This window comes from Paracoccidioides brasiliensis (genome assembly GCF_000150735.1).
Source record: "Paracoccidioides brasiliensis Pb18 unplaced genomic scaffold supercont2.2, whole genome shotgun sequence".
Lineage (NCBI taxonomy): Eukaryota > Fungi > Ascomycota > Eurotiomycetes > Onygenales > Ajellomycetaceae > Paracoccidioides > Paracoccidioides brasiliensis.
The window spans coordinates 2500073-2527194 of record NW_011371359.1 but is presented as its reverse complement, the minus strand read 5'-3'; the positions used below and the strand labels follow the sequence as shown (position 1 = coordinate 2527194).

General features: G+C 43.5%; 7 protein-coding genes across 7 annotated transcripts; 4 read left to right on the top strand and 3 right to left on the bottom strand.

Moving 5' to 3' along the window:
- Positions 1–93: 93 nt before the first annotated feature.
- On the bottom strand, positions 94–3312 carry PADG_01996 (uncharacterized protein; the record flags this gene model as incomplete). The annotated part of the gene is made up of 12 exons (XM_010758851.1): positions 94–911; positions 976–1015; positions 1081–1197; positions 1253–1607; positions 1670–1841; positions 1899–1991; positions 2055–2334; positions 2394–2593; positions 2676–3006; positions 3058–3083; positions 3161–3200; positions 3262–3312. The coding sequence occupies 12 exons, from the start codon at positions 3310–3312 to the stop codon at positions 94–96; spliced, it is 2523 nt and encodes an 840-aa protein (XP_010757153.1).
- Positions 3313–4735: 1423 nt separating this feature from the next.
- Positions 4736–6703, top strand: PADG_01995 (uncharacterized protein; the record flags this gene model as incomplete). Its single annotated transcript, XM_010759366.1, has 4 exons — positions 4736–5351; positions 5415–6243; positions 6335–6587; positions 6689–6703. 4 exons carry the CDS (start codon positions 4736–4738, stop codon positions 6701–6703), a joined length of 1713 nt encoding a protein of 570 aa, XP_010757668.1.
- Positions 6704–8404: 1701 nt separating this feature from the next.
- Positions 8405–8987, bottom strand: PADG_01994 (uncharacterized protein; the record flags this gene model as incomplete). Its single annotated transcript, XM_010758850.1, has 2 exons — positions 8405–8703; positions 8882–8987. The coding sequence occupies 2 exons, from the start codon at positions 8985–8987 to the stop codon at positions 8405–8407; spliced, it is 405 nt and encodes a 134-aa protein (XP_010757152.1).
- A 944-nt stretch (positions 8988–9931) lies between these two features.
- PADG_01993 (acetoacetate-CoA ligase) lies at positions 9932–12271 on the top strand (the record flags this gene model as incomplete). The annotated part of the gene is made up of 2 exons (XM_010759365.1): positions 9932–10171; positions 10328–12271. 2 exons carry the CDS (start codon positions 9932–9934, stop codon positions 12269–12271), a joined length of 2184 nt encoding a protein of 727 aa, XP_010757667.1.
- A 549-nt stretch (positions 12272–12820) lies between these two features.
- Positions 12821–14696, top strand: PADG_01992 (mitochondrial-processing protease subunit alpha; the record flags this gene model as incomplete). Its single annotated transcript, XM_010758849.1, has 2 exons — positions 12821–12925; positions 13038–14696. 2 exons carry the CDS (start codon positions 12821–12823, stop codon positions 14694–14696), a joined length of 1764 nt encoding a protein of 587 aa, XP_010757151.1.
- Positions 14697–15574: 878 nt separating this feature from the next.
- PADG_01991 (uncharacterized protein) lies at positions 15575–16576 on the bottom strand (the record flags this gene model as incomplete). Its single annotated transcript, XM_010759364.1, has 1 exon — positions 15575–16576. The coding sequence occupies one exon, from the start codon at positions 16574–16576 to the stop codon at positions 15575–15577; it is 1002 nt and encodes a 333-aa protein (XP_010757666.1).
- A 6536-nt stretch (positions 16577–23112) lies between these two features.
- PADG_01990 (uncharacterized protein) lies at positions 23113–25167 on the top strand (the record flags this gene model as incomplete). Its single annotated transcript, XM_010759363.1, has 1 exon — positions 23113–25167. The coding sequence occupies one exon, from the start codon at positions 23113–23115 to the stop codon at positions 25165–25167; it is 2055 nt and encodes a 684-aa protein (XP_010757665.1).
- Between the last annotated feature and the right edge of the window lie 1955 nt (positions 25168–27122).

Genomic DNA, 27122 nt, shown 5'->3' with positions numbered 1-27122 from the left:
AAAATTACATTATGGCGGTATGGATTAGATAGGTTGATGGGGAGCTTCATGTCGGTCGGTCGACATTTTGGTGATAAGGACTGATCTCCAACTCTACACCCCAAGGTTGACTTCTGGGACAACAGGGGGAGGCCCTCCAACTCTCGTTCCTCCAATAGCGCGTTTACCTTCAAGCTGATTAAATTGGCCGTTAGTGTCCCCAAGAGACTCGAATCCCGAGTCTCTAGGTCTGGCACGAGTCTTCCGTGTAATGGGAGCTAGACGAGGATAGTCTGTAGATTGACTGGCCTCGCCGATGCTGAACACAGGCGATTCCCATCTATCACCCTTGGCAGCAAGTTCCTCGTACTCTGTAGCCTTGGAGGATATACCACCTGGCAGTTTGATATCCTTGAAGAGAGAGTCAGCAGCGGTGACAGCAAGTTTGACTTTAGTGTCTCGCTTTTTCACGGCCTCCTCCGTCTCGGCGGCTTTCTCCCTCAGCTCCATAACTTGCTTCCGTAGTGCATCGACGTAGTACGAATAAAGGTTGTGTGCTTGATCGGGGTCGTCGCGCGATGCCTCCCAAGAACGTCGCGCTTCTTTATGGACGTTGTATGCAAATTGGTCAGCTTTAGTGAAACTTTCGCTGATTTTCTTCTCCAGGACCTTCTCCACAGCGGTGCGAACGACACTGAAGAGAAGGGGCTTGAAGATTGTGAAAAGGAACTTATGTTTCGACTTCTTGAGCTTAATGTCTAGGTTTTTGACATCGACCTTAACTTTGTCGGGTTTGAATAGCCTATCAGGTGATTCAATGATAGACCCCGAAATCTGGAAGCTGAAACCCTCGCCATGCATGAGTATGTCCATCACTCCAGTATCGGTGATAGATGGGAAGCCTGATTTTTTCTTGATATAGTAACTGACGTCTAAAGCACGCCTGTTAGTCTGTATCAAAACCACTAGATTTGGTAAAGGGCTGAATGAAAATACCTTTCCAGTCGGTTTGTATTCCTGTTGCTGATATCATGAGCTGAAAATGGCGTTAGTTCATTCAAGATCAATCAAAACTAGGAGAACTATACAAACATCACATACCTTGTTTGTATGCTTGTTTGTAATCTTTTTACGACCCCATCGCCAATAGTTGTCGGTACTAAACTCGATGGCATTGGGCAGGAGATTGTCACTTTCAATAACGAGATTCTCGATCACCTTCATAAATAGATCAGTACATAAGTTTCAAATCGTCCAAACTGTATTCACCCACCACATCAGCCATCGGGTCGGACACCTCGATGCGTGGCAACGGAACATAGCGTATTTTCTCAAAGATGATAGGTAGGATAATATCGGTGACATCTTTCCTGAGGTGTTTCTTAAAAACCATCTTTCCGTTGGCATCATAGCCAAGATCATGGAAAAGCTTTTGTAAAGAATTGGCGAAAGCTTTGTTCAAGGGGTCTTGGTCAAACTGTTCGGCAAGGAATTTTATCTCATCCACCACGAGATTGGTATTATCGCGGTAGCGGTCACGAAGTAGGAATTGACCTTCGTCATAAAGGCTGTTCCATTGATCATTTGCTGAATCCTCCAGAACATAGCCTTGCTCGCGAAGACATTTCCTAAATTGTCGTGTTAGAATAACTCTCTTTCCTAATATGATCATTGGCAGTTGAAGACGTACCTGATGAAGGTGTTCACCGATCTAAACCAGTCTTTCAGTCGAGGATCTTCATCGGCGGCATGATAGAAGTCTCTGATGTAGTCGAGGAGATCGCCCATTGAGGTGCTGTTCGCAAAACGTTCGAGGATTGTCCTCAACCGCCCTATCGAATCTTTGTGTTCCTCTAACAACCCTTTTAACCAGGTATGTTAGTATGAGCGCAACTTGAATGGGAGATTTCATCACGAACCTTTTATCATCGTAGCCCCCTGCTGAGAGGCATCTTTGCCATGGCCACTATATATTTCCACAAGCGAAAGGAGAGTTTCAATCGCTTGCTGGTCTAGAATAGCAAACACTATTTTAGCAATGACGTAGGCAGTTTCAAGGTTTGGTAACCACTTACACTCAGAGTGGCCTTGTATTTCAACAACCATTCTTTTCAATCGCCAAATAGTTTGATCACGTCGCTCTTGAGGCATTTTCTCACGGAGAAAATTCCTCATATTCTCAGTAAGTTCGCGGGATTGAGACTTGGCTTCTTCAGGAACATTCTCAGATACCCTTTCACGGGCAACCTGGGTTCCAGCAGTGGCACCAGAAGCGACATCAACGCCAGACTGCGGACCATCTGGACGGGCTGCTTGATCCGCAGCCTCCGCCGCTTCCTGGGCAGTTCTTTTGGTCTAGGAATGCGTAAGTAACGACTAGCCTAGAATTGGCGGAGGGTACTATGCAGGCTTACCTGCACCTTCTTTTCTCCCGCCTGCGATTTGAACTGAGACGCTAGCTTGTTCTTTGAGAAGTCCGGCTTATCGTGCCAAACATTTCCTTCCGCCGGTTCGTCTATCCCGGCCATCTCCTCCTGTGAAGGTCTGATCTGTCCCACAGCTCTTTGGGCAACGTCACTGGCCATATCACGCATCAAAATCGTCGCATCACGAACTATACATCGGTTAATCCACAGAGTATGAAGGATTTGCAGGCCAACAGGAACTGCATTACAGATGTGAAAATATATACGTACGAAGCTTCCGGAACTGGCCATTGGTTATCAACAGAGTACCTAGAGTTCTCAGTCCCTCCACAGCTTGAGAACGATCTTCTTTCAAGGCCTCTCTGTTAAACAGACTCTCTGAAGCCTCTTGGGCGGAACGGTCTCCACTATGTTCCAGGTCCCAAATAAACTCCTGCATCAAGCCGTCCTGATTTTTAACCAGGATGACTTTTTTGGCACTCTCAATCACTTCTCGCACGTCTTTGATGAGGGCTTGACCTTCAGGAGACAGTTTATCAGTAGGTGAAGACAAAGCTTCCGATGCCAACAGGCTATTCAGGGCGACATCAATTTGTTTATTCTAAATCCTTGGATTAGCGTCAGCTCATGATATTGCACAAATCTAACGTACCGATGGGACTTTTCCATTCTTGAATGCTAGAGCCCGAAATCTCATTAGTGATGATGAACGGAAAGAGGGCCATGGCATTGAACGGTCGAAAGGTGCCACAAACCAGAGTAAATGCCATATAATTGTAGTTTGCGATTGATATCCTATTGGCTACAGTTAGAATTGAGGATTGGACTCGGAAGAAGTTGTAGTTTTACTACGTACGTTCTCCTTCAACTGCGGATCAGTAGGCACATTGACTGCGCTGCGATCCATGATGAATGAATGTAGCGACTATCGCAATATTCAAGATGTAACTTTAAGTTATAAGAGCAAATGTGACAGGCGCCTGAAATAAGTTTAGCTGGAAATTGAACAAGGGAAAATAGGATAAGAAAGTGCTAGGAAGAAACCAGCCGCAATGACTCGGATAGGTTTTAATTTTTCAGGTGGATCAAACAGCACTTGGGTATCTTGATATGTATCGAGACTTGCGAATTGTCCAGGTTCAAGTCAGATAAGTATTGTAGCAAAAAGAAGAATACAAGGGATATGAATAAATAAGATAACAGTTCGAAATGCGAAAGCTGAACACAAGCAGGCAGAGCGCTGAACATATAGGGCGAGCCTCCAGCAACAAGGGGCAAACCTTGACGTCACAGTTATGTAGCTTGGTTAGTTCCGATAATTTACCAACAAAACTAAACACGGCCAACTTCATCCATGGTTGCGGTCCAACTGTCGAATTTTCCGGGGTCAACTATCCGCATTAAAGTTTAACCAACTTCGATAGTCATTTGATATTAGACCAGAATAATGTAGGATACCTCTGTCACACAATAGTGTCAGGATGTTTCAACCTTGGAAAAATCATTATTGAGCCAATCACTGACCTGGCAAATGGAATTGATTTGCTTTTTGATCGAAAAACCTGATTAACTAAAGAATAAACACCTACATCATCATAGTTACTTTAACCCCTGTACCCTTGTCTGGGTAACTTGAAGTAGGAAATCAACTAAAAGAACAGAGAGATTTGCGAAAGGATCCCCTGTCTTTCACAATTTCTGGACCACTTCTCATGCCTCTGGCAGCTTCGAGACCCTCCCGAGGTCAGATCATCGTCAACCGAATAGAAAAAAACCTGATAGTGGTGGCTGCAGGAAGACATTTCATTGGCACAGTGACCAAACAGAGATTGCTCCGTTCGTTAGCGGGGTAGATTGTTGCTCCGGAGCCAGGAGATGCTACTTTATCAATGGGAAGGCCTTGAGAGGCATCGAGGAAGCACCGTGAACATGTCACTGAAAAGAAAAACTTCAATTGACCTCAAGTTAGATATCACAAAAATATGGAATGTTCAGTGAACGACCTATGCCTAATATGGTAATATCGATTTTTTTTAAAAAAAATAATAATAATCACGTGATATTCAACTACCGCGACCGCGTTTAAGTTCTAACCGCAGACACAAACATCAGATTAACTACAATGCAACAACGCAACTCTTCAAGACCAAGAGATAGTTGCTCCAGATGACCGCTAGCTCTGCGGCTCCCTATTGCAAGGTGAAGATCACCTAGGGACAAAAATTATCTAAACCAAATTTGATATGACAGTGTAGCACTCCTCCAAAAGTGAGCAACAGGAAACATCTCTCTATTAACCCCGCCTCATTCACACCAAGGGCAGCCTCATCATGCCTCTCTCAGCGCGACCAACTAGATATAAGAGTGCCGAACGGCAAACTCGTCTAGCTTTTACTCCCGTCTCATCTTCCTCTCCCGGTTTCAGTCTTGGCATTGATAGGGCCGCAACTATGCGCTATAAAAGCACATTCAGCTCCCCCGGTAAGAACGGCTCACTGAAGAAAACGAAGGCACCAACTTCAAAATCTCTCCAATCAAGTGAACAGGGAGATGTGTCGTCAGATGAAGAATCTATTCGCGCCCCGTCCTCCAGTCGTAGACCGCTAGAGCGGCTGATAATCGCGGATAAAGATGAGGAGGATAGAGAGGAGTCTGATGATATTATCTGTTCGTCACCCGTGAAACGGAGGAGACGGGATGTGAGACCTGAGGTTAGGAAAGAAGACTCAATTCTGTCCTCCCGTGGTGGGCCGTTAAAACCATTGGTTATCAAGGATGAATGTGAGGATGGCGGGGAGGAGTCTGACGAAATTGTCTGCTCGTCACCAGCGAAACGGAGAAGATGGAACGTAGAGCCGGAGGTCGCGAAACAAGAGACTCCACGCAACCGTGCTGAACAAGATAAGCTAGATCTAGAGGAGGATCTTGAGGATCTTCGCGATTCTGGTATGGATTCGATAAATTTTTTGTGGTTTATTTTAAGATTTTAACTAAAAGATTTGGCTACAGTAACTACAAGGACAAGGACTCGTAGAGGGGTAGTGGACAAGGCTAAGCTGAAGCGACAAACTCAGCTAGAGGTTCTCAGACGCCGAAGGGCAGGTGAAAAAACGGAAGTGGTGTCTGTGAACTCATCCGGAGATGAATCTGAGGCGGCGGAATCAGAACCAAATGGAAATAAATCTCCTTCAGAAGAGGAAGAAGAGGGACCATGGTTCAATCAGAATGAGGATAGCGACATTGAGCCTCCCGTCCCAGAAGACCTTGACAAGTACGATGAAGATTTTGTCGACCAAGATGATGAGGGAACACTGGGCGCCCCTGACGAGCTCAACGATATCCCATTCGAATTTACAAGACACCGATACAAGCGCTTAAGAGATCATTTTAAAGACGTTGTTGAGTGGATGGTGCATAACAAACTGAACCCCGCATTCCCGCGTGACGATGTCGTCTACCGCGTTGCCTTCAGCAAAGTCAAGGACGAAGTCACAGGTCTTGCAGGATCGCAACTTATATCTTCAGCCTGGAACAGAGACTTTAGAAAATCTCTTGAAGCCAGGCCAGGGATCTTTGTCTCGGGATACCCCCTCTCGTTGGGTCATTCCTGTGACGCCTGTAACAAAACCAACCACCCCGCCTCCTTCGATATCAGATTCGATGGCAAACCCTACCTCCTGGAAACACTAGAACCCATTTCTGACGACGAATCTGACGGATCGGATAGCGTCGAGGGCGATACGGATGCGGATGAGGGCGGCGAGCGTCCTGGTTCAGGAAATATAGACCGGGAGGGCAACGAGATCCCGGATGCCAGCATCCACTTTTACCTAGGAAGGTATTTAAATCAATACCAAAAATAAAACTTCTATTCCCCCTAACCTTACAAATTCCCCATATACTAACCCACCCCCTTCTGTCTCACTCAGACACTGCAAAACCAAAGCCGTCATGGCCCACACACTCATCCACTGGCGCTATCACCTCAACGAGTGGATAATCGACTACCTCCGACGTAAGGGAGTATTTGCCGACCATGAGGTCCTGGACCGCGAGCGCTGGAGTCACAAACGACGAACCAAGTACTCCAATCAGGTGGTGGATGCGATGGAAGAAGATGGGGAGATCAATCGGCTCTGGCGCGATTTTAATACCAATTTGAAGGCTGCAAGAGAGGCGAAGGTATGTTATTTTCTTAGCTTCTTTTATTTTCTTTTTGGACCCCCCATATCCTCCTCCTCGCCTATGGTATGTATATCTGACATACGAATCTTCAATTTCAGGAATCCCGATACTGAAAAATCATTCATCTTAAATTTCTTTTGAGTTTTATCCCTTGGATATATTTTCCTCTAACCAGGAAAATAATCATACTTCTTTTAAGAACCTAGGTACTTCGCAAGGCAAGATATCAAGCAGGAGCGCTAAATAAAACTTGCGCACCCCTCTTCTTAAAATACTCTATCATCTTGGTTTCCAGGAGGGCAATTCCCTCCCCATCAAGACACTTTAGTATATCCGAATCATTTCAACCCCCCTCCCCTTGTTCAGCATATTCTCCCCATTCTTTCCAATCCCTCAAACCACCCAACCACCCATATAACCCCTAAGTAAATTTCCTTACCAGACCCTCTCAATATTAACATTCTTTTACTACTTTATCCCGTTACCTACGCGAATCACGAATTCTCGTCTTACGCATGCTCCCGCAAAATTTATACGTACGTATTGTCCAACCGAACGCCAGCATTTCAATATACGTATTTCTCCGGAAAAACGCATCCATATCAGGTATATTCGATATGTACATGCACACGCATACGTTGTGGGATGGTTTGCACGTAATCAGCCATAAAACGGCTGCACACCCCTGAACCCAGATGCTTGTGTAGATATAATAATTGACGCTGTGAAAAATGGGAACCTCAACTTAGGAAGAGCGTTTGACGTAACATGGATAAGCTGAATCTCGACGTTATGGTGATAATATATATAAAGTATGTATGTGTGTGTATATAATGAGGAGAAACATATGCCAGATATCAAATATTGAATATCAAAGGTGAAATTTGAGGTTTAAGTAAAACTACATGATTTAACATCGACCAAAGGAAACGACAGAAATGGAAATGCCATGAGAAAAGATATAAAATAAAAAGCAGACGTAGGAGAAAGGAGATTTAGAGAGTGACAGATAACAGAGTACGGAAAAGGAACAGGCTAGATAGATACAAGTTGAATAAAACTGACTGGTGATATGAAATGTTGAGTTGGATGCAAGGTAAATCAGAGGTAGGGAGAAGAAGGCAATGATTGTTAAAGGTTATGTACGCGCCTCTGTAGGTTAGAGACATTGCACCACCCCCACCATCGCTCCTAATGGCAGCAGGGTGGAAAGAGAGTGATACATTCGAAGGAGATCGTTTTTCCTGCATACCATTCCCTCATATTACCCATCAGATTTCCACCCATCGTCTATATGTCATCATAGTCTGTTCTTAAACATAAAGTTGTTTTCATGCGCCGCAGGAAGACAAAATAAGCAACCCAGAGATAAACGTTGGTTGTTGAAGAGATGAAACGAATTGGCCACCGTTGTGAATACCATATCGCAAACTTGATAAGTCGCATAATCAGCATCCCAAGATCAAATGTTATACCACTTTAAGAAAACAAAAGTTTTTCTCCGGGTTGGTTTTGTCTTCTTTGTACTCGTGATGAAAATCCGCTGGTTCGGTATATATTTTTCTTTTCAAAATTCCCACTCTGGGTAATGCATCCCCTTATTTAATTCCCATCTCTTATTTCCTGTTCACTATTCCTCGCCTCTTGACCGTATCTACAACGCTGCCTGTCCCTCATGCTTTCCCTCAGGATTGGTCAGGGAACTCGTAGCACCCGGAGTCAACATCTGGAGAGTGAAAAGCGAAAATCAGTAATCAATACCCCTCACTTTCTCTTATCGTCAAAAGGCCTCCTGAACCGGGCAGATATATGAATCATACCTCATTAGCACCCTTAATCATCCCTTGCTCCCGCTCCATCTGCACATATTGTTGCTCCTCAGCCAGAGCCAAGGCCCAGGGGACACCCAGGAGGAAGGCACTCGTGCTCAGAACCCAGAGCGTCTTTCCGCCGAATGACACGGTGGATTTGGCAAATGAGGCGAGAGAGGAGAGGGAGTTAGAGATTCTGTGTCGGGACTGTGGTGGGATGATATCCTTTAGGGCGGCGATTCTTTCATACAGCGACTCGTCCTCTGGCAGGGCGTCGTAGGATTCGCTGGAGAATTCAGAGTCTGGGGGGGGTTGGGAAAGGGAGATATGAGTTAGTTAATGGATACTTTGATTCGATATAGATTGATATTTAGATGAGATATTCCATGTCGAAATGCAATCTATAGATGATGAAGACAATTGTGCTGTGGTATTGTAAAAGATGGCGGGAAGAGACTCATTTAACGGGTTGCAACGCACCAGTATCTGTGAAGTCGTCGTCGTCGCTCTCGAAGAGAGCCCCGCTCTTGGGCTGAACAGGCTTCTCTTTGAAATGTTCGTCCTCAACTTCCTGGAGCTTAACCATTGTGAAAAACTAAACGGGGACAAAATATTACAAGAAATAAATGAATATTCTCCAAATAGGAAGACAAGGAATTAGAGAAAGCGGCAATGGTAATCTCCTTGAAAAGTGCGGAGTAATGATGTCGTGTGTTCTGCGTTGAGTTGAAGCCGATGTTGAATGGTTTTGATGGATGTTTTTTTTTTTTTTTTTGGGTCGTTCGGGTTCAATGGTTTGGTAACTGACTGGTTACAAGCGGCATGACGGAGCTGCTTAAGTAAGCATATCATCTTTTCTTCCCAACGTGTCTCTCCAAGAACATTTTCAAGCAATCAATGGATCCTATGAATGGAATATGGGATCCAAGCAGCTGGAAAACAACTGTTGATTACCAGTAGAACCCCCAGAGAATATTAACGATTGCTTCTACATATTTTACCCTCCGGAACATTTCATATGCATATCGGGTCAATACCCATTCTCTGGAAGTCAGGATGCTAACTAACCCTAGGCCCTTGTAGTTGAAACTTAGTCAATTTTTAGTGAGATCAACTTCCACAACAGCAGCTCCATGCCTGTAAAAGAAAATGAAGAACTGCAAACAGCAGTCCTCCGGGCACTGTCATAGACATGGAAAACATAGTTATCACATGCGGCCGGCCTGGATGAACCCCCACCTCCCCCCTGACTAAGCATCAATCGCCGAGTCGGCGATTTTGCCACGCTCTAAGAATGAAAATGCCAACGCCGGCGGAAAATGAACAAACAAAACTACCGGTTCCAACCAGCGCTGCTAGCTCCAGCGCGGTGAAACTGTCAAAACCTTGGGATTGCCCGGCCGATTGGTGACTCAGCTCACCTATGTATAAATAACATATAACCAGGCAATTGTTCGCTCTATATCTGGGTGAACCTGAAGGTTGTGAAGTTCTGCATCGTCAAGCTCTTTCCGTATCCCCATTTCCACAATGCCGTCAATGGACTATGCCCAAAGCAATGGCCTTGCTCCTCCTGCCAAAGAGCTCTGGAGGCCTTCGTGCCCCGAATCCACCGAGATCTACAAGTTCATGTCCCTCGTGAGCCAGAAATATGGCCTGAGCTTGAACAGCTATCATGACCTGTGGGAGTGGAGTGTCAACGAGCCTGCTAAATTTTGGAAGGAAGTATGGCACTTTACGGGAGTCAGAGCGCGAAGGACTTATGATAAGGTATGCACAATGCATAGTTCTCAATTCCTTCATCGATTTTTCGCTCCATTGGCAAAATTTTGTAACCTTTTAGTCTTCATCCCCTCCTGCCCCTCCCCTCCCGCGAGCATCATTCCCTGAAAAGGCAATAAACTGACTGCCCGCCGCCCCCTCCAGGTTCTAGACAATGATACGCCGCTATTCCCCAAACCAGTCTTTTTCGAAGGCAGCCTCCTCAATTTCGCCGAGAATCTCCTCTTCCCTGCAAGCAACCCCGATGAAAACTCAGTGGCAGTTATAGCTGCAACCGAATCTACCCGGGAGTACATCTCGTGGAAGGATCTTCGGGAACGAGTTCGACGCTGTGCGCTATCTCTCCGGGAAGCAGGCGTGGTCAAGGACGACCGGATTGCTGGCTTCGTTGGCAATCATGCGGACGCAGTGATTGCCATGCTTGCAGCTACCTCCATCGGAGCCTTGTGGAGTGCCGTCTCAACCGATACAGGCGTACATGCTGTGCTGGAACGGCTGCGCCAGATTGAACCGGTCGTGCTCTTCGTTGACAATGCGTCCCAATACAACGGCAAAGTCCATCCAACACAGTCCAAAATCGTGGAGTTGACAGCGAACCTAGATTCATTGCGCTATATCGTGGTGTTTGAAGCTGTGAAGGGGTACGATTTCAATATAGAATCGATCAAATCACCAAATGGCAGGGCCATAACTTTCTCCGACTTCCTGGCTTCCTCGCAAGATTCGACTCTGCCATTGGAATTTGAGCCCCTCCCGCCAGACCACCCAGTCTATATCCTTTATTCATCGGGTACAACCGGTGCCCCCAAACCAATCGTCCACGGTGCCCTCGGTACACTCTTGCAGCACAAGAAAGAACATGTTCTCCATGGTGATATTGGACCTGATGATCGACTGTTCTACTTCACAACAACCACCTGGATGATGTGGCACTGGCTTTTATCTGCGCTGGCAAGCGGCGCCAGCATAGTGGTTTACGATGGTTCCCCCTTCCGGCCCCTAGACCCAGAAGATGGGAAAGGGGATATGGCCATGGCCCGCCTCATTGACGAATTGCAGATAACCCACTTTGGGACATCTGCAAAGTACCTCTCAGTCCTAGAGCAATCTCTGCTAAACCCCTCCAAACACCCTCACAGACCCGTATCTTTGCGAACTCTGAAAGCTATTTTCAGCACCGGATCACCACTAGCCCCTTCAACCTTCGATTATGTATACTCTCATATCCACCCCGATATAATGCTAGGTTCCATCACGGGTGGCACAGATATCATCTCCCTCTTCGGCGCTTCCTGCCCCATCCTCCCCGTCCATCGTGGGGAGATCCAATGTCGCGGTCTTGGCATGGCAGTTTCTGTCTACGACTACACCGGCAAGGATATCAGCTCCACAAATGATGCGGGTGATCTAGTGTGCACAAAGGCCTTTCCAGTGCAGCCCGTCATGTTCTGGCCGCCAGGCCCCATAGGCGAAGAGAAGTATCGAAAGAGTTACTTTGACGTCTTCGGACCATCAACATGGCACCACGGCGATTTCGTGAAACTTAACCCCACAACGGGCGGGTTGGAGATGCTAGGGCGAAGTGACGGCGTTCTCAAGCCTGCTGGCGTCAGATTTGGAAGCGCGGAGATATACAATGTTATCCTTAAGCATTTTGCCTCCGAGGTTGAAGATTCGTTGTGTATCGGCCGCAGACGCAATGGGATCGAGAACGACGAAACTGTCGTGCTCTTTGTTAAGTTGGCACGACCGCCCGCCTCATCGTCACCCTCCACTCCGGGTTCCGCATCATCGTCCGCGGTTTCAACCCCGGAGACGGCCAATGGTAGTTGTCATACAGGCCCTGAGAAACTGATCATGCCCCCGGATCTCGCTAGCCGCATACAAGCTACTATCCGCCAGGAGCTTAGCGCACGACATGTACCTGTCATTGTAGATGCATGCCCCGAAATCCCTGTGACAACCAATGGGAAGAAGGTTGAAAATGCTGTTAAACAGATACTCTGTGGGTTGAATATTAAAACGGGTGCCAGCGTGGCTAATGCGGAGTGCCTGGAATGGTTCCGGAAATGGGCTGCGGAGCACTGATGCGTTATCATATATACCATTTTCGTGTCGAAATTGCTTTCTTTCTTTGATCGTTAATAGTTGGGAGACAGCGACGTTAACATAGAACAGTTAAACATGTAGATAAAACACTTTATAGGAAATACAGAATACAAATAGTGCTCATACCTTGTACTTTTGCTCACATTATGTCCCTTACAATCTCATGCTCACTGGAAAATCAAACGTTCAAGGAATTCACTCAAAGGAAGCGCATCAACGACGAAATAACGCGCTGCTTTGCCCCCTTCTCATTGGCTGAGCAGGTTTCGTGTCTATTTGGCGATTTGTTTTAAAATTGACATCTCATCACGATCCAAAGTAGCCGAAAAGCTATAATACGGCGGCGCGCCGCCTTTTGGCAGTTGCTCGCTGCATAGATGACTAAGCCACAACGTTTCTGCCCGAAAAACGGTCAAACCATCTAAAACTCCGCAAGTTTCAACTTTTGAGCATCTTGGACGGAGACATCTTCTGGAATAAGAACCCTTTGTACATCTCTGGACCTGATTCCAGCAACGCCTTTGGATCATGCGTCGTTTAGCAGCTAGGGCCATTGCTCCGGCAAGACCCTTTATGCGTACTCCACGGTCGCTTTGCAGAGCATTTTCCTCCCGCATCGAAACCCAATCCAAGGTATGTAAGCTGCCTTCTTCCGTCTCCGTATATCCCGAATGCTCTCTGCTTTTCCTGTATGGCACGGAGATATAAATCGCTGACGAAAGGCCCTTTTTAAACTCCTCTATAGGATCCCGTGGAACTCGATCAAGTAACTTCCCTCCCAAACGGCCTTCGAGTAGCTACAGAGTCTCTCCCGGGCCCCTTCTCCGGGGTAGGGGTCTATATCGATGCAGGCTCCCGCTATGAAGATGACAGCCTCCGTGGCGTCAGTCACATCATTGACAGACTAGCATTTAAGTCGACGTCGAAAAGGACGGCGGATCAGATGGTTGAGGCTCTGGAGAATCTGGGAGGGAATATACAATGCGCATCGGCTCGGGAGTCACTCATGTATCAATCTGCCAGCTTCAATTCGACGGTTCCAACCACTCTTGCCTTGCTGGCGGAGACGATTCGGGATCCATTGATTACAGATGAGGAGATACAGCAACAGTTGATGGTGGCGGAATATGAAATTACGGAGCTCTGGGCGAAGCCGGAGATGATTCTGCCGGAGTTGGTGAATATTGCGGGGTATAAGAATAACACGCTGGGAAATCCTCTGTTGTGTCCGAAGGAGAGGTTAAGCGAGATCAATAGGGGCGTTGTACAAAAGTATCGGAACACGTTTTTTAAGCCGGAGCGGATGGTGGTGGCCTTTGCAGGCGTCGCGCATCAGGATGCGGTGAAATTGACAGAGCAGTACTTTGGGGATATGAAGCGGGATAAACCTGTGCTTTTCGGGCGTGGGTCCGAAACCACCCTTTCTGAAGAGGAAATGAGCTCACTACCTTCTCTTTCCCCATCCTCCACCACTTCAACAGCTTCCACCAGTCCATCCACCCCACCCCCTCCGTCACCATCCTCTTCCGCCTCCTACAAAACCGGCGGAGTCCTCTCCCACATCCCCTTCCTTAAATACCTATCGACCTCTTCCCCCCACAGCGCCTCTGTCTCCCCCATCGATACCTCCCTATTGCACCCTTTCACCCCAAACCTCCATAGACCCTCCCATTACACAGGCGGCTTCCTCTCCCTTGCCCCAATCCCCCCACCAGCCAATCCCGCCCATCCAGCCCTAAGCCACATCCACGTCGCCTTCGAAGCCCTCCCCATCTCCTCACCAGACATCTACGCCCTCGCCACCCTCCAAACCCTCCTAGGCGGCGGCGGCTCCTTCTCCGCCGGCGGCCCAGGCAAGGGCATGTACTCCCGCCTCTACACCAACGTGCTAAACCAACACGGCTGGATAGAGAGCTGCATGGCCTTCAACCTCAGCTACACGGACAGCGGCCTCTTCGGCATCTCCGCCTCCTGCATCCCCTCCCGCATCAGCGCGATGGTCGAAGTTATCTGCAAAGAGCTGCACGCCCTTACCACCGAGTCGCGCTTCTCCGCCCTGCAACCTGCGGAGGTTAACAGGGCCAAGAACCAGCTCCGCTCCTCGCTGCTCATGAATCTTGAGTCGCGCATGGTGGAGCTGGAGGATCTGGGGAGACAGGTGCAGGTGCATGGGCGGAAGGTTGGGGTGCATGAGATGTGTGCGCGGATTGATGCTCTGACTGTTGAGGATCTGCGGAGGGTGGCTAAACAGGTATTTGGGGGTCATGTTCATAATAAGGGGCAGGGAACAGGGAAGCCTACCGTCGTTGTGCAGGAGGGGATGGTGGAAGGGTCGGAGTTGTATCCGATTACCTCCGAGCAGGTGCAGGAGCAGATTGCGATGTGGAAGTTGGGGAGGAGTTAAAAGCTGTTAGATGGATTGTATACAGACGCTCTATGCTGATTTCATTGAATTCTTTTCTTTTTCCCGTGCTCTTCGGGAAGTTGTTTTTGATTTTACTAATCTCTTCTTTTCTTCTTATGTTTTACTTGATTTTTAGATAGACCGGGTTATGATGTTGCCTTTTCACATGTCGCCATTTTTGTAGGTTTGATGTGGTAATGTGTATATGTACAGCACTGTCGATGAAAAGGTGTGAATTTGCAGTGGCTTATGTATAAGGTCTCTTCTTCATCTTACTTTTCGAAAATGTGTGATTGTGGTTTTTGTTATTATGTTGAATTTTAGTATGCTCTCTACTTTTGCAGCGTGAGATGGCTGATTATGACTGCAAAAGACTTGTAACCCCAATTCTGCTACAGTGTCTATTATGCCTTGCTACTGTTGGATATGTCACCACAAGGAAAGTTCTTAGGTTATGGACAGAAGCTCTTCTGACACAAATCCATTTTATCATGTGTCCTAGCCTTCATATAGAGCTACAATCGATCCCCAGTTACACACAGTGTAGTGGTTATCAAGTGCAAATAGTATCTATCATACAATCAGCCGCTGTAAAACATCAAAATTATCGCTTTGTCCCTTTTATGGACATAAAAACGCCTTGTCCTGTGTCACTAGCAAAACGCGTATAAAAAGACATATAGAAAGCAAACCTTCCCTTGATGTTATCAAGAATCATTCAGGAGCCTTCATCGGACTGCGCCATCAAGGTTGAGTTTCCGGGGGGTTGGGAATGTCACCATATGCCATGTTGTTAAATGTTTTTCAGTCGTAAAATCGATTCTCTCTCTCTCCCTTCCACACATCGTCACCACACCTTTTCTTACCCCATCCCAAGATCATTCCGCCTCCGGCACACCAACCACAACATCCAAGTAAATCGCCATATCCTCCAATTCATCCGGCATATACCAGTGCTCGAGTTCATCGTACAGCATGAACGTGACATTCCACCCAAGCTTCTCCAGCGTCTTCGCGCCCTCTTCCCCATACTGCGGTTTCAAATGCGTGTCCAACGCTCCATGTGCGATCCACAGGTGTGTCTTTGGAAGCGTGATCTGCTGCCAGTCAACGACTTTAATTGGCGGGATACCCAATACATTCTCACGGAACCAATTAGCCGCGCTAACCGCCACTTTGGGATCAGTGCTTCGAAGCCACCCATTCTCTCCATCCTCCTCGAGATCTTGATTCCCGGTGTCATCAACAGCACCATCACCATCACCATCACCACAACCATCTCCCACCGCCCTCTCCCTCCCAGCAAACGCCATCAACTCCTTCTGAAATGCCAACCACCCACTCATTGCCACACAACCCCCCAACGCCTCCCCAGCCTCAACCGCATCAAAGCTCATCGCAGCTGCCAATGCAACTACAGCTCCCTGACTCAACCCCCCCACAACCACCTTACCCACCCCACCCACAATCGCAGCCTCCTCCTTCACCAGCTTCAGCAAATAATTCACCGAACTCCGCAAGCCCTCCAGCTGCAGCTCGTACTGTTTCTCATACGGCGGGTCCAGGCTCACCACGTCGAACCACTGCGGCATCATCATGTTGCCGGAGAAGGTGGAGAGGCCCATCTTCGCACCGGGGAAGACAAATTTGACACCCGGGAACCGCTGGGGGAGGGTTGAGAGGGGATGTTTGGATGTAGAGGGGGAAATGGGGAGGGGAAGGGTGATGAATTCAGTGCTGAAGTCGAGGGAGGAGTCGCCGCGGCCGTGGAGGAGGATTAGAGTGTGTGTGTGTGGGCCGCGGGGGGGGATTGTGGTTGGTTTGGGGAAGGGGAGTGGGGAGGGGATTGTTGGTGACGGGGTGGTTTGTTGTTGCGCCATGGCCTCGGTTGTTTCTTTTGAGCTTTTTCTGGGATGTTTATTTTTATTTTTATTTTTATTTTTATTTTTATTTTTATTATATATATATTTTTTAATTTTTGGGTTCACTTTGTATGGAGTTCCTGAACGCCAAACGTGTGATCTGCAGACCTTCCCAAGGTTCCCGTTTGCTTGACAGGGTTCTGGCAGATCTTGCTCGAGATCCCTGCAGAGCAAGATATGCGCAACCCTCCTTTTCTCTCCCAAGGTATAGGAGGAACAGTCGTTCTGGTCGTGAATAAAGCAAACAAACAAAGGGATGAATGAGACCTTTGAGTGGCCCTCTGCTTAAATTCAAATGTAATAGACTGACCTGACTCTGAGATCAGAGATGCATCTGTTGATACTGACATGAGCCTTGAGCTCGGGGTTGATTATATGATCCCATAACTATCACGTGGGGGTTAGCTAACATACAGGCAGCAACTAGAATACGGTTTCTTTCGTCGTAAGGCCTATATCCAGCGTAAAGAGACTGCAGAGAAGACAGAGTATTCCTTCTCTTTGGATAAGTGCAATAACAATGCATCTGATGTATGGAGCAAGATATTGACCTTGCTTGCCCACGCGAGCAAGCAGCTCTTGATCTTGATTTTTTATGTTTTTGTCCTGAATAATTCAAAGCTAAATCTATGATAAAATGCTTGCTTTTGGAGGTATAGTTATTTCACTGTACAAGTAGTCAAATTATCAGTAAACAATAACAGAAGAATGAATTGAAAAAAGAGCACTTTTGAAATTAACTCTACCTTATTTATTATTAATTAAAATTGAAATTTGTTTTAAAAATATTTTTATTATTTATTATTTATATTATTTAATATTATTTTATTATTATTAATAAGTATGTTATATTTAATTTTTTTTAAAAAAATTATTTATTATATATACTATAATTGATATGTACAAGCAATTGAATAAATAGGATAAATCATATCTGATTCTCTTCTGATAAGATGGGCAGACACTCTGCTATATATACATACTATAATCACTATATATGATAGGAGTGATTGCATAGAATAGGAAATATAAAAAAGATTGAGGCCTCTGAGTATATTAGAAAGAGAAGAGATGAATAGAGAGTGGATACTAATATAGAAAAAGATGGAAGAATAGAGATGGAACACTACAGTCCCTCTGTTCAAAAGAAGAGGTTTAGATACTCACATAAAACAATGTCAAATAAGAGGTGGGTAGAACTGGGGGGGGTGATCTGCTTTATTCATTTTTGCCTGTGTGATTTTTTGCCATGAAGGCCTTGATAAGCTCAGAGTAGTCCTGCAAGAGGTCACTTAAGAATTCCCAGATGGGATTGTTGTATCTCTTCCATTTGACCTGGAGGTAGGTTTTCTCATTGTTGATTCACTTTCTCATAATCTATTCAACTTCAAATTATGGCTGATTATTGACTATTACTGGTTCAGACAGCAAGTGATGAGTGTCTGCTCCTGTTAAATTTGTCTTTTTCAGATAGATCATGAAGATTACAAAGTGTATCCATCAATCAGACAGTAACTCCAGTTAGAGAACAACATCAGACACTTTCTCAAGAACACAGAATGGACCTATACATAGAGGTGATAATTTTGATGATCTCTTCAAGATATAATCTTTCTGGGCTTTTTGAGCAAGATTAAGAAACACCTAGTCTTCTATGTAGAGGTCAGACAGCTAGTGGGTATAGTCAAAGACTTTTGCCATTCTTGTCTGGACAAGTATATATTGCTTGAGGACTTCTTTCAAAGAGTCTCATGATCTAATATGAACTCTGTTGCTGTACCATCTTCCTTTTCATCAGCAATTAGCACTCACTATGATTTGATCTCTGTCATAAGCTGGAATGGTGAGACTGAAGTAGAATGAGCTGCAACTGAGTTAAGAGTCTGTTCTATCTGCAGAAGCAGAGTATTTCAATCTGTCTCATATCTACTCATTAAAAGTGTTCACAGTATGATGTCAACAATTAGATTACTGTGCTCACTCTGGTCATTTGACTGTAAATTGTAGATAGTTGTTATTCAGCTCTTAATACTCATCAATTTGAGCAGACTTTTTCAGAAGTGAAAGGTGAACTTCAGATCTTAATCAGATATAATTGTCAGTGATGACTGTTAATGACATATGTAAAGGGTTAAGCTCTAAGAACTAGAGGCTAGTCCTCCTATATAACAAGGACGAATTGCTTGAGAAAGGGAAGAAAAGAATGAGACGAGAACTCGAGCTTAAGCGAGCTCGCGTAGCATGATCACGTGCGCACGTGCAAACGATGGCTAGGCTGAGTCAGCCAGCCAGAGCGAATCTAGGGTTCAACCCCTTATAATGAGCACAGACTTAAGTGAAGTCATCAGATCAGTTCTACTGACTATCATTTCTAACTAACACAGCTGTTATGATTAGATGATTGACTCAGCTTGCTGATTGATTTGTCAGTCAGATCTGTCAGCTTGCTTCTTGCTGTGTAAAGAGATAGTGATTCTGTTTTGAATGCCTGCCATGAGAGGTGTAGATTGATTATATCCTCCAGCAGTAGATCAGTTATCCTATCTTATTCTATTGTCCTCCACATCATATATGTAACACCCTGTGCTGGCAGTTCTATCACACTCTAGGTTGACTCTGATGTGCAAAATCAATTCTTACAGATGACTTGTTGCTCTCAATGCTTCTTGACTGACTTCTTTCAAACCCAGTCTTGCAATGAATGAGTGGGTGATGCTGGCACACTCTGAACAGATCTCATGAGTGATTAGTTTCTTCTTCTGCTTGCTGAAAAGAGACTTGCAGATACAGAGCTGGGATTTCAGATTGATCATTCAGTTCTCCTGCTTCTTTAACTGCATGTTGAGGTCTATCAGTCTGTTCTCTCACTCTCTCAATTATATGTTGAGCTCTTTGAGCTTCTCTATGATGTTCAGTATCACTTTCTCATCGCTGTGATCATCTTCTGCAACTAAGTGACTGAAATCTGCAAAGATAAAAGTAATAAATTTTCAATTTCTAATGTGCTTGATGACTTCTGTTCTGAACATCTGAATTCATCAGTAAAAGACAGTTGTTTATTTTACTACTAAGGTTTTCTGCATTGTTGCACTCATCTTATTGTATCATCTTACAGAGATAGTGAATAGCACTCTCTTCATCTTGAGATAGTCATAGAGAGTGATCAATGATTGTAATTCTATATATTAACTGTTTTTGTTTCTTCATATTTCTGTGATTACTATCATGTACTTTTCTGTAAATGTCTATGTGTATTGATGAGAACTGCTGTGATGAGTGTTCCTATCAGCATCTTGCTTCTTGCTAACTAACCTAGCATTCTCTGATCTTGTTGAGAATTCAGAAGTCATCAGAATGACAAAAGTATTTGAATGATGAGAGCATTTATCTTTGACATTTTATAAGATGATTATGACAATTATATAAAGGCAATCAAGATCTGACTCAGAGAATGATATTATAGCTAATACTTTTTTTAAAGTGATTGAACTAGCAATTATGAATCAAAGTGACTGATTTAACAGATCTTGAATCAATTTGATGTGTATCTTGAACTTTGATTGATTCAGCAGATCTTGAATCTTTTTTAAAAAAACATGAACATGCTATCAATTTGATGTATACAAGCAATTGAATAGATAGAATAAATTATGTCTAATTCTCTTCTAATAAGATGAGTGAGCACTCTGCTATATATATATATCATAATCACTTCATATGATAGGAGTGATTGCATAGAATAGAAAATATAAAACAAGATTGAGATCTCTAAGTAAATTAGAAAGAGAAGAAGCAAATAGAAAGCAGATACTAATATAAAAAGAGGTAGAAGAATAGAGACAGAATATCACAATAATTTAAAATTAGTATTAATTATAATATATAATATAATTCATTATTTACTTGCTTAAATTATTCAGTTAATTAATTTTTTTAATATATATAATACTTTTATTAAGAAAATATTTATATAAAAATATTTTTAAGTTTATAATTTAAATAAAAACTTTTTTAATTTTTTAAATATTAGATAAAGATAAATTTTAAATATTAATAAAGTTATTTATTATTATTATTATTATTATTATTATATTTTATTTATAATATATATAATTAAAAAATTATGATATTTAATTAAATTAAAATTTAGTTATTTTATAAATTTAATTAAAAATTAATTAATATAATTTAAAATATATAATTTTAAAATTATATATTAAAATAATAATATTTAAAAAATTATAAAGTAAAAAATAAATTTATATAATTTTAATCTAGTAAGTAATTATAAAAAAATTAAATTAATTAATAATAAATAATAAAAGTAAAATAATTTTAATATATATTATTTATATATAATATTATCTTTATAATAAATTTATAATTTATTTAGTATTTTATTTATTATAACTTTGTGGCAATTATAAATTTTAAATAAAATATAAAATAATAAAATTAAGATAAGTATATAGTTTTATAGATAAATTAAGTTTAATTTATTATCATATAAAATAATTGATAACTTTAATTAAATAATTAGTTATAGTAGAAATAGTTACTAAATAATATTTAAATAATATTTTTAATACTATTAGTTATCTAATAATGAAAACTTTTTTTCATTTAAATTATCACTATTTCTAAACCAGAAAAGATATATTTTAGATTTTAAAATTAATTATTTATATAATATCTTTCTAGAAGATTTTAAATATATTTTTTTAATAACTATAGAAGTATATTTTTAATGATAATATATTACTTTAGTTTTTTTTCACTTAATCAATTTACATATATATAACTTTATATAAACTTATTATAATAATTAATTTCATACAACTATAAGAAAAAATATAATAATAATTAAAAATTTTCTATAGTAATATTTAATTTTAATTAAAAACAATAATTCTAAATTGATAAATATTTGTATTACTAGCTGGTTTAAAGTAACAATAATAGCAGTAACAACTTTTTTAATATAAAGTTTTTTCTTCTATATATTAAAATAATATTTTATATCAATCTAAAAAGTAATTTTCTTTGAATATTTAATTTCTATTATAATTGCAGAAATCTTCAATTATAAATAAATTTTATAATATATATCAAGCTAAGAGATAGATATCTTACTTTGTAACTATTGGTTCAATTAGTTTTAACATGACTCATAAATTCAAATAACTTGATTGAAAAACATTAACAGATGTAATGATATGGAAAAACTGCGGATACATATTTAAAAAAGTGTAAAAGAATAGGTAAGTGTAATGAGAAAATAAAATACATATGAAGGAGAAGATCAACTGCAGAATTAAAATGGTGTGATGAAATAGAAGTGAAAGTGAGTTGCAACATAACCAGAATAACAATAATAAGTAAGCCCTGCAGGCCGAAAACTTCGATGGGATGTGTACACCCAACATCGATTTTCAATTATAACTGTAGTTACAGAGTGATTGTCTTACTATTATCATTTGCCATCCAACTACTAACTAGATAACTAGTTAGTTATTCGTTCTTCTGGTGCTCCGTTATGTCGGGAGTGCTGGTTAGTAAAGTGGAGCTCGCGTTATTATTTTATTCAGGGGGAGTAGCAGGTACCTAGTATCGTATTGTAAGTTCCAGTAATAATACGCCGAAGATCTTGATCTGATCTGCGCAATTAATTCGTCTGCGGTGTGTCGAACGTGCTCTGACATTACCGGACGTGGAAATCAGTACATTTTAATACCATTTAAACCGTACCACTAGCCCGGCTTCGGCCTCACCTTGTTCCCGGGGCCACACTTTCAGCCGCCTCCAAAGAACTGACGATCCGCAACTTCAACCTCCACCGTAAATTTTCTCTCCTCTTCTCTTTTCCCCAGACACCTCCACCTTGAAACAAGCCCTCAAGACCATTTCTTCAAAGTACCGATTTGCGTGCGTGTATGTGTTGTGTTCAGGAGATGCTTCACTCTTTCTAGGGCTGAATTGCTAAAGCCAAGCGGTCTCTAGCTTTTTTCTGGCTCATCGCGGATCCATGGTAGGCGCGAGACCAAGCCCCCCTTTGCATCATCTATCTATCCATTCCTTCATTTGCGGTCAATGAATTCTGATAGTGTATGCATAATTTTTTTTTTGGAGGGTTTTTTTTCGGTTTCTCTTTTGATTTGTTTATCCGTTTTGCCTTAGACGTCTGTCAATTGTCCCGGCCTATATCTATCTGCTCTAATCTAGAAGCTAATTTGGTGAGGGTTTTGCAGTGTATTGGCACTGAATAGGCGAAATTTTTTTTTCCTGCCTCGAACCTGCCTGAACCCACCGAACTGCGCTTCTGTGCTACTTCCTGGAAGCCAGCTCGCCGCCGCCTTGGCCCATCTGCGAATAGTGTGTGCTGTGTGTGCTGTGTGTACTGTCAAAAAGGAGGCCCCCGCGTCGTCGCAAACCTACCTATATCAACACTGGCTTCCATCATACAATCCTACCACGTCCAGTCATTTGATCCTGAGATGCCTCGTCGACCTAACAATCACTTCGCCAGCAACTCCCCTTCCGCAAACCCGCCGTCCTTTTCGTCCGCGAACGAAAAGGGCGGCGTTTCTATCAATCCGTCAAAACCTACATCTGGGAAACCTAACCGATTGAGCCAGCTCTTTTCCTCCTCACCCAAGATCAAACCAGAAACTCATACTACTGCCCAGGCCTCCCTACTTGCCGCAAGCAGAGGGTCTCTCAATCCTAACGGTTCGCAGATCAGTTCTCCCTCGTTGTCCCTACCAACAATTTCTCTTTCCACAGCAACCGCAGATTGCATCAACATGGACGAGCCTCCAACAACTCTCTTTCAACCTCCTTCGCCGGGCGAAACTCGTCGCCTAGCTAAACAGCATGCCCAATTCGGCCCCATTGGTCACCCTAGCCACCGGTATACCTCAAAGCACCAGGGGGGTGAATTCCCCGATCCTATTATCGATGAGCCACCGTACTACTACCTTTTCACGACCTACATCAGCTACTTAATCCTAATAGCATTCGGGCACGTGCGTGATTTCTTTGGAAAAAGATTCAGGGAAGAAAATTACAAACATCTCAAACCTCGGAATGGTTATGGCGCGTTGAACAGTGATTTTGATAACTTCTACATCCGGCGTCTAAAGATGCGTATCAATGATTGTTTTGAGCGTCCCGTGACTGGAGTGCCAGGACGTTATATTACTCTGATCGATCGAATGAGCGAAGACCAGAATCGTCATTTTCGCCTCACTGGTACCTTCACGGACACTTTGAATATGAGCTCGTACAACTACCTTGGTTTCGCGCAGTCTGAGGGCCCATGTGCTGATGCTGTTGAGGAAACAATCAAAAGATACGGTATCAGCTCCGTTGGCACTAGGGTTGATGCTGGTACTCAAGACCTGCATATCGAAGTGGAAGATCTTGTTGCCAAATTTGTCGAGAAGGAGGCTTCCATGATATTTTCAATGGGATTCGGAACCAATGCAAGCATTTTCTCTGCCCTGGTATCAAAGGGGTGTTTGATCATTTCTGACGAATTGAATCACGCATCCATTCGTTTTGGTGCCCGTCTATCGGGCGCGTCGATTGAAATGTTCAAGCACAACGATGTCAAGGCTCTAGAAAAGAAATTGCGTGAGGTAATTTCCCAAGGGCAACCACGCACCCATAGACCGTGGAAGAAGATCCTGGTCGTCGTCGAGGGACTCTACTCTATGGAGGGAACGATGTGCAATCTACCCGGTATTCTTGCTTTGAAGAAGAAATACAAGTTCAACCTTTTTATCGATGAAGCACACTCAATCGGCGCCATCGGGCCCAGAGGAAGAGGCGTCTGCGATTACTTTGGCGTTGATACGAATGATGTTGATATTCTCATGGGAACCCTCACCAAGTCCTTTGGTGCCAACGGCGGTTATATTGCTGCGGATAAAGTCATCATCGACAAGCTACGGGCTTCGAATGCCGCAGTGTTCTACGGCGAGGCGCCTACCCCACCTATCCTTGCTCAGATTTCAACATCCCTTAGAATCATCAACGGCGAGCTCTCCCCTGGTGAGGGCGAAGAAAGACTACAAAGACTCGCATTCAATTCCCGTTATCTTCGTCTTGGTTTGAAGCGCCTTGGTTTTATCGTATACGGTAATGACGACTCCCCAATTATTCCCCTCCTTCTTTTCAACCCCGCCAAAATGCCAGCGTTCTCCCATGAAATGCTCAAACGGAAAATCTCCGTCGTCGTCGTTGGATACCCCGCGACCCCCCTAGTATCATCACGAGCTCGATTCTGCGTATCGGCTGCCCACACCAAAGAGGACCTCGACCGCTTACTCTTAGCATGCGACGAGGTTGGCAATGTCCTGCAACTCAAATTCTCGAGCGGTGTTGCTGGCGGTGTGCTACCATCCCCAGAAGGAGAAACGTACGATGATGAAAAGAATAACGGCCTACATTCCGGCAAAAAAATTGTACATATCACCCCTCCCAGATGGAGATACGAGGACGTGATCCGGCGTGGCGTGCAGGATGTGAAACTACCACTTCGGTAACATCGCACAAAGCTTAGCAGGCTACCTGATTTTGTTTTGTTCCCGGCAGGTCGGTTCGGTTCAGGGCCATAATGTGATACTTGCAGTTCATAATTTGTCTCTGGTTTTTGCGGTTCTAGATATCGGTTTTGCCAGGTGCTGTTGTAGGAGTTCGTCAGGTAGTCTAATTGTGGCGGGAGTGTTGGGTATTTTGATGGTGTTTTTTGTATATGTTGTCCTTCTTGTTTTTTTGCCCTTCTTGCTTCAGCTTGCTGTTAATAAGATACAGTTCATAAAATCAATTCTGGCCTTGGTTCTCACCTAGTTTGGTGCCAAAGAAAGGGAGGGGTTTTATTTTCCGATAAAATGTGAGATGTTTGTCTCCAGTACGTTGCTGTTATCAAACATAATGGATGAAGGACTTTTTTCTTTTCTTTTCCTTTTTATGGCTGGCGATATTTTGTCCTATGTAACTCCTTTTCTCCCCTGCGAGGAGTGGACCGAGGGATACACAAAAGAGAGAGGGGCTGTTCCTTGTGTGACGCGGGTAGTCAAAAGAAGGCTATAACCTACGAGGTTGCGACATTACGTCTCATCAATTCAACATCGGGCTATAGGGAACACCGCCCCTGCAGAACCATTTCCGATCACACCACAATATCAATACTATCCATTCCCGCATCGCAACGCCTATACGCTCCTATATCACATCTTTAGCCTCCAGTACCGGATCCAAACGATCAAGGCGCTGCATTGCGAACCGGGAATCCGCCAGATATCATGCCCTGACTAACAGCAACCATCCCCTCTTCCCACACCAACTGGGCACCTACGATTCATAATCAAAAAATAATTCGACGGTGGCACAACATTTCAAACTCTCTTGCTCTCAACGAATCCACCCACTGCCCCAGCATCATCAAGACTGTTCGTGTCCTCCCCTTCTTTGTACTTCTATAACAAATTTTGTTCTTTATCTCGATTCTTCCCTACGGAACAGACCCTCACGATGATATTTCCTGTCATGTGTCAACGTCCGTTTTAGAAACTTCCCCCCAGTTTCCTTTCTTCCTTTTGCCATTTTTTTATTCCCCCCTCTTTGGAGGCATAAGGTACTCTTTATCATGTATGGGACTGGACCTGCTGAACAGGCACACTTTGTTTTGGGTGTGTATATGTACATGTGTGTCTATGGAAAGCGGAGCGTTGGGGTAAATTTTGGCGGGTTTTAATATTGAGTGTTGTTTCCTTTTCTCACGTTTAATAAACCCATCCGCTGCCACGAAAAACACCCGAGCACCTTTTCTAGTCCTTGCTCGGCTTGTGGATGGGGGAGTAATGGCATGGAAATGGCTCTTTTGCTTCGCTCGGCTTGAGTAGTCTGTTGATTTGGTCGGATGGTCGAATGGACGGTTGGATATATCGTGTTTTCTCCCATGTTTAAGTAATGAACTTGGAAGCAGAGAGGCGGGAAGAGAGGATATTATTTGGCTGGAGAAGGCATCTGGTGGGGTTTTCTCTTTTCTTTTCGTTGGTCATACATTACCCCATTAATAACTGTGCACCTAATACATTTTTCTCTCTGTTTTGTTCTTGTTTTTCTTTCCTTCTCCGTTTTCTTCCCCCCTTTCCCCCAATGTTTGATATATCGTTTGCCTTGTTGAGAGAATGATGCAAAGAGGCGAACAAGCGGCTAATCAGGTATATATATTGGTGGATAGGTGGCGCCTATAGCTGTAAATGCTAGGCTGAATGTAAAATGTTACTTATTTATATTTTAAATCAGTTGTAGTTGATATCCCATAACATTCTCTGTCTGACTTTTGCATTTCTTCAAACCATCGAGCACAGCGACACAATATGTCGTCATAATCTGCAGCAGATTTAACAACATTTTAATATAGTTATCCTTATCAGACACAAACTCTCTAAACTAGAACCATCATCTTGGGGATATATTTGCTATCCGTTTGCAT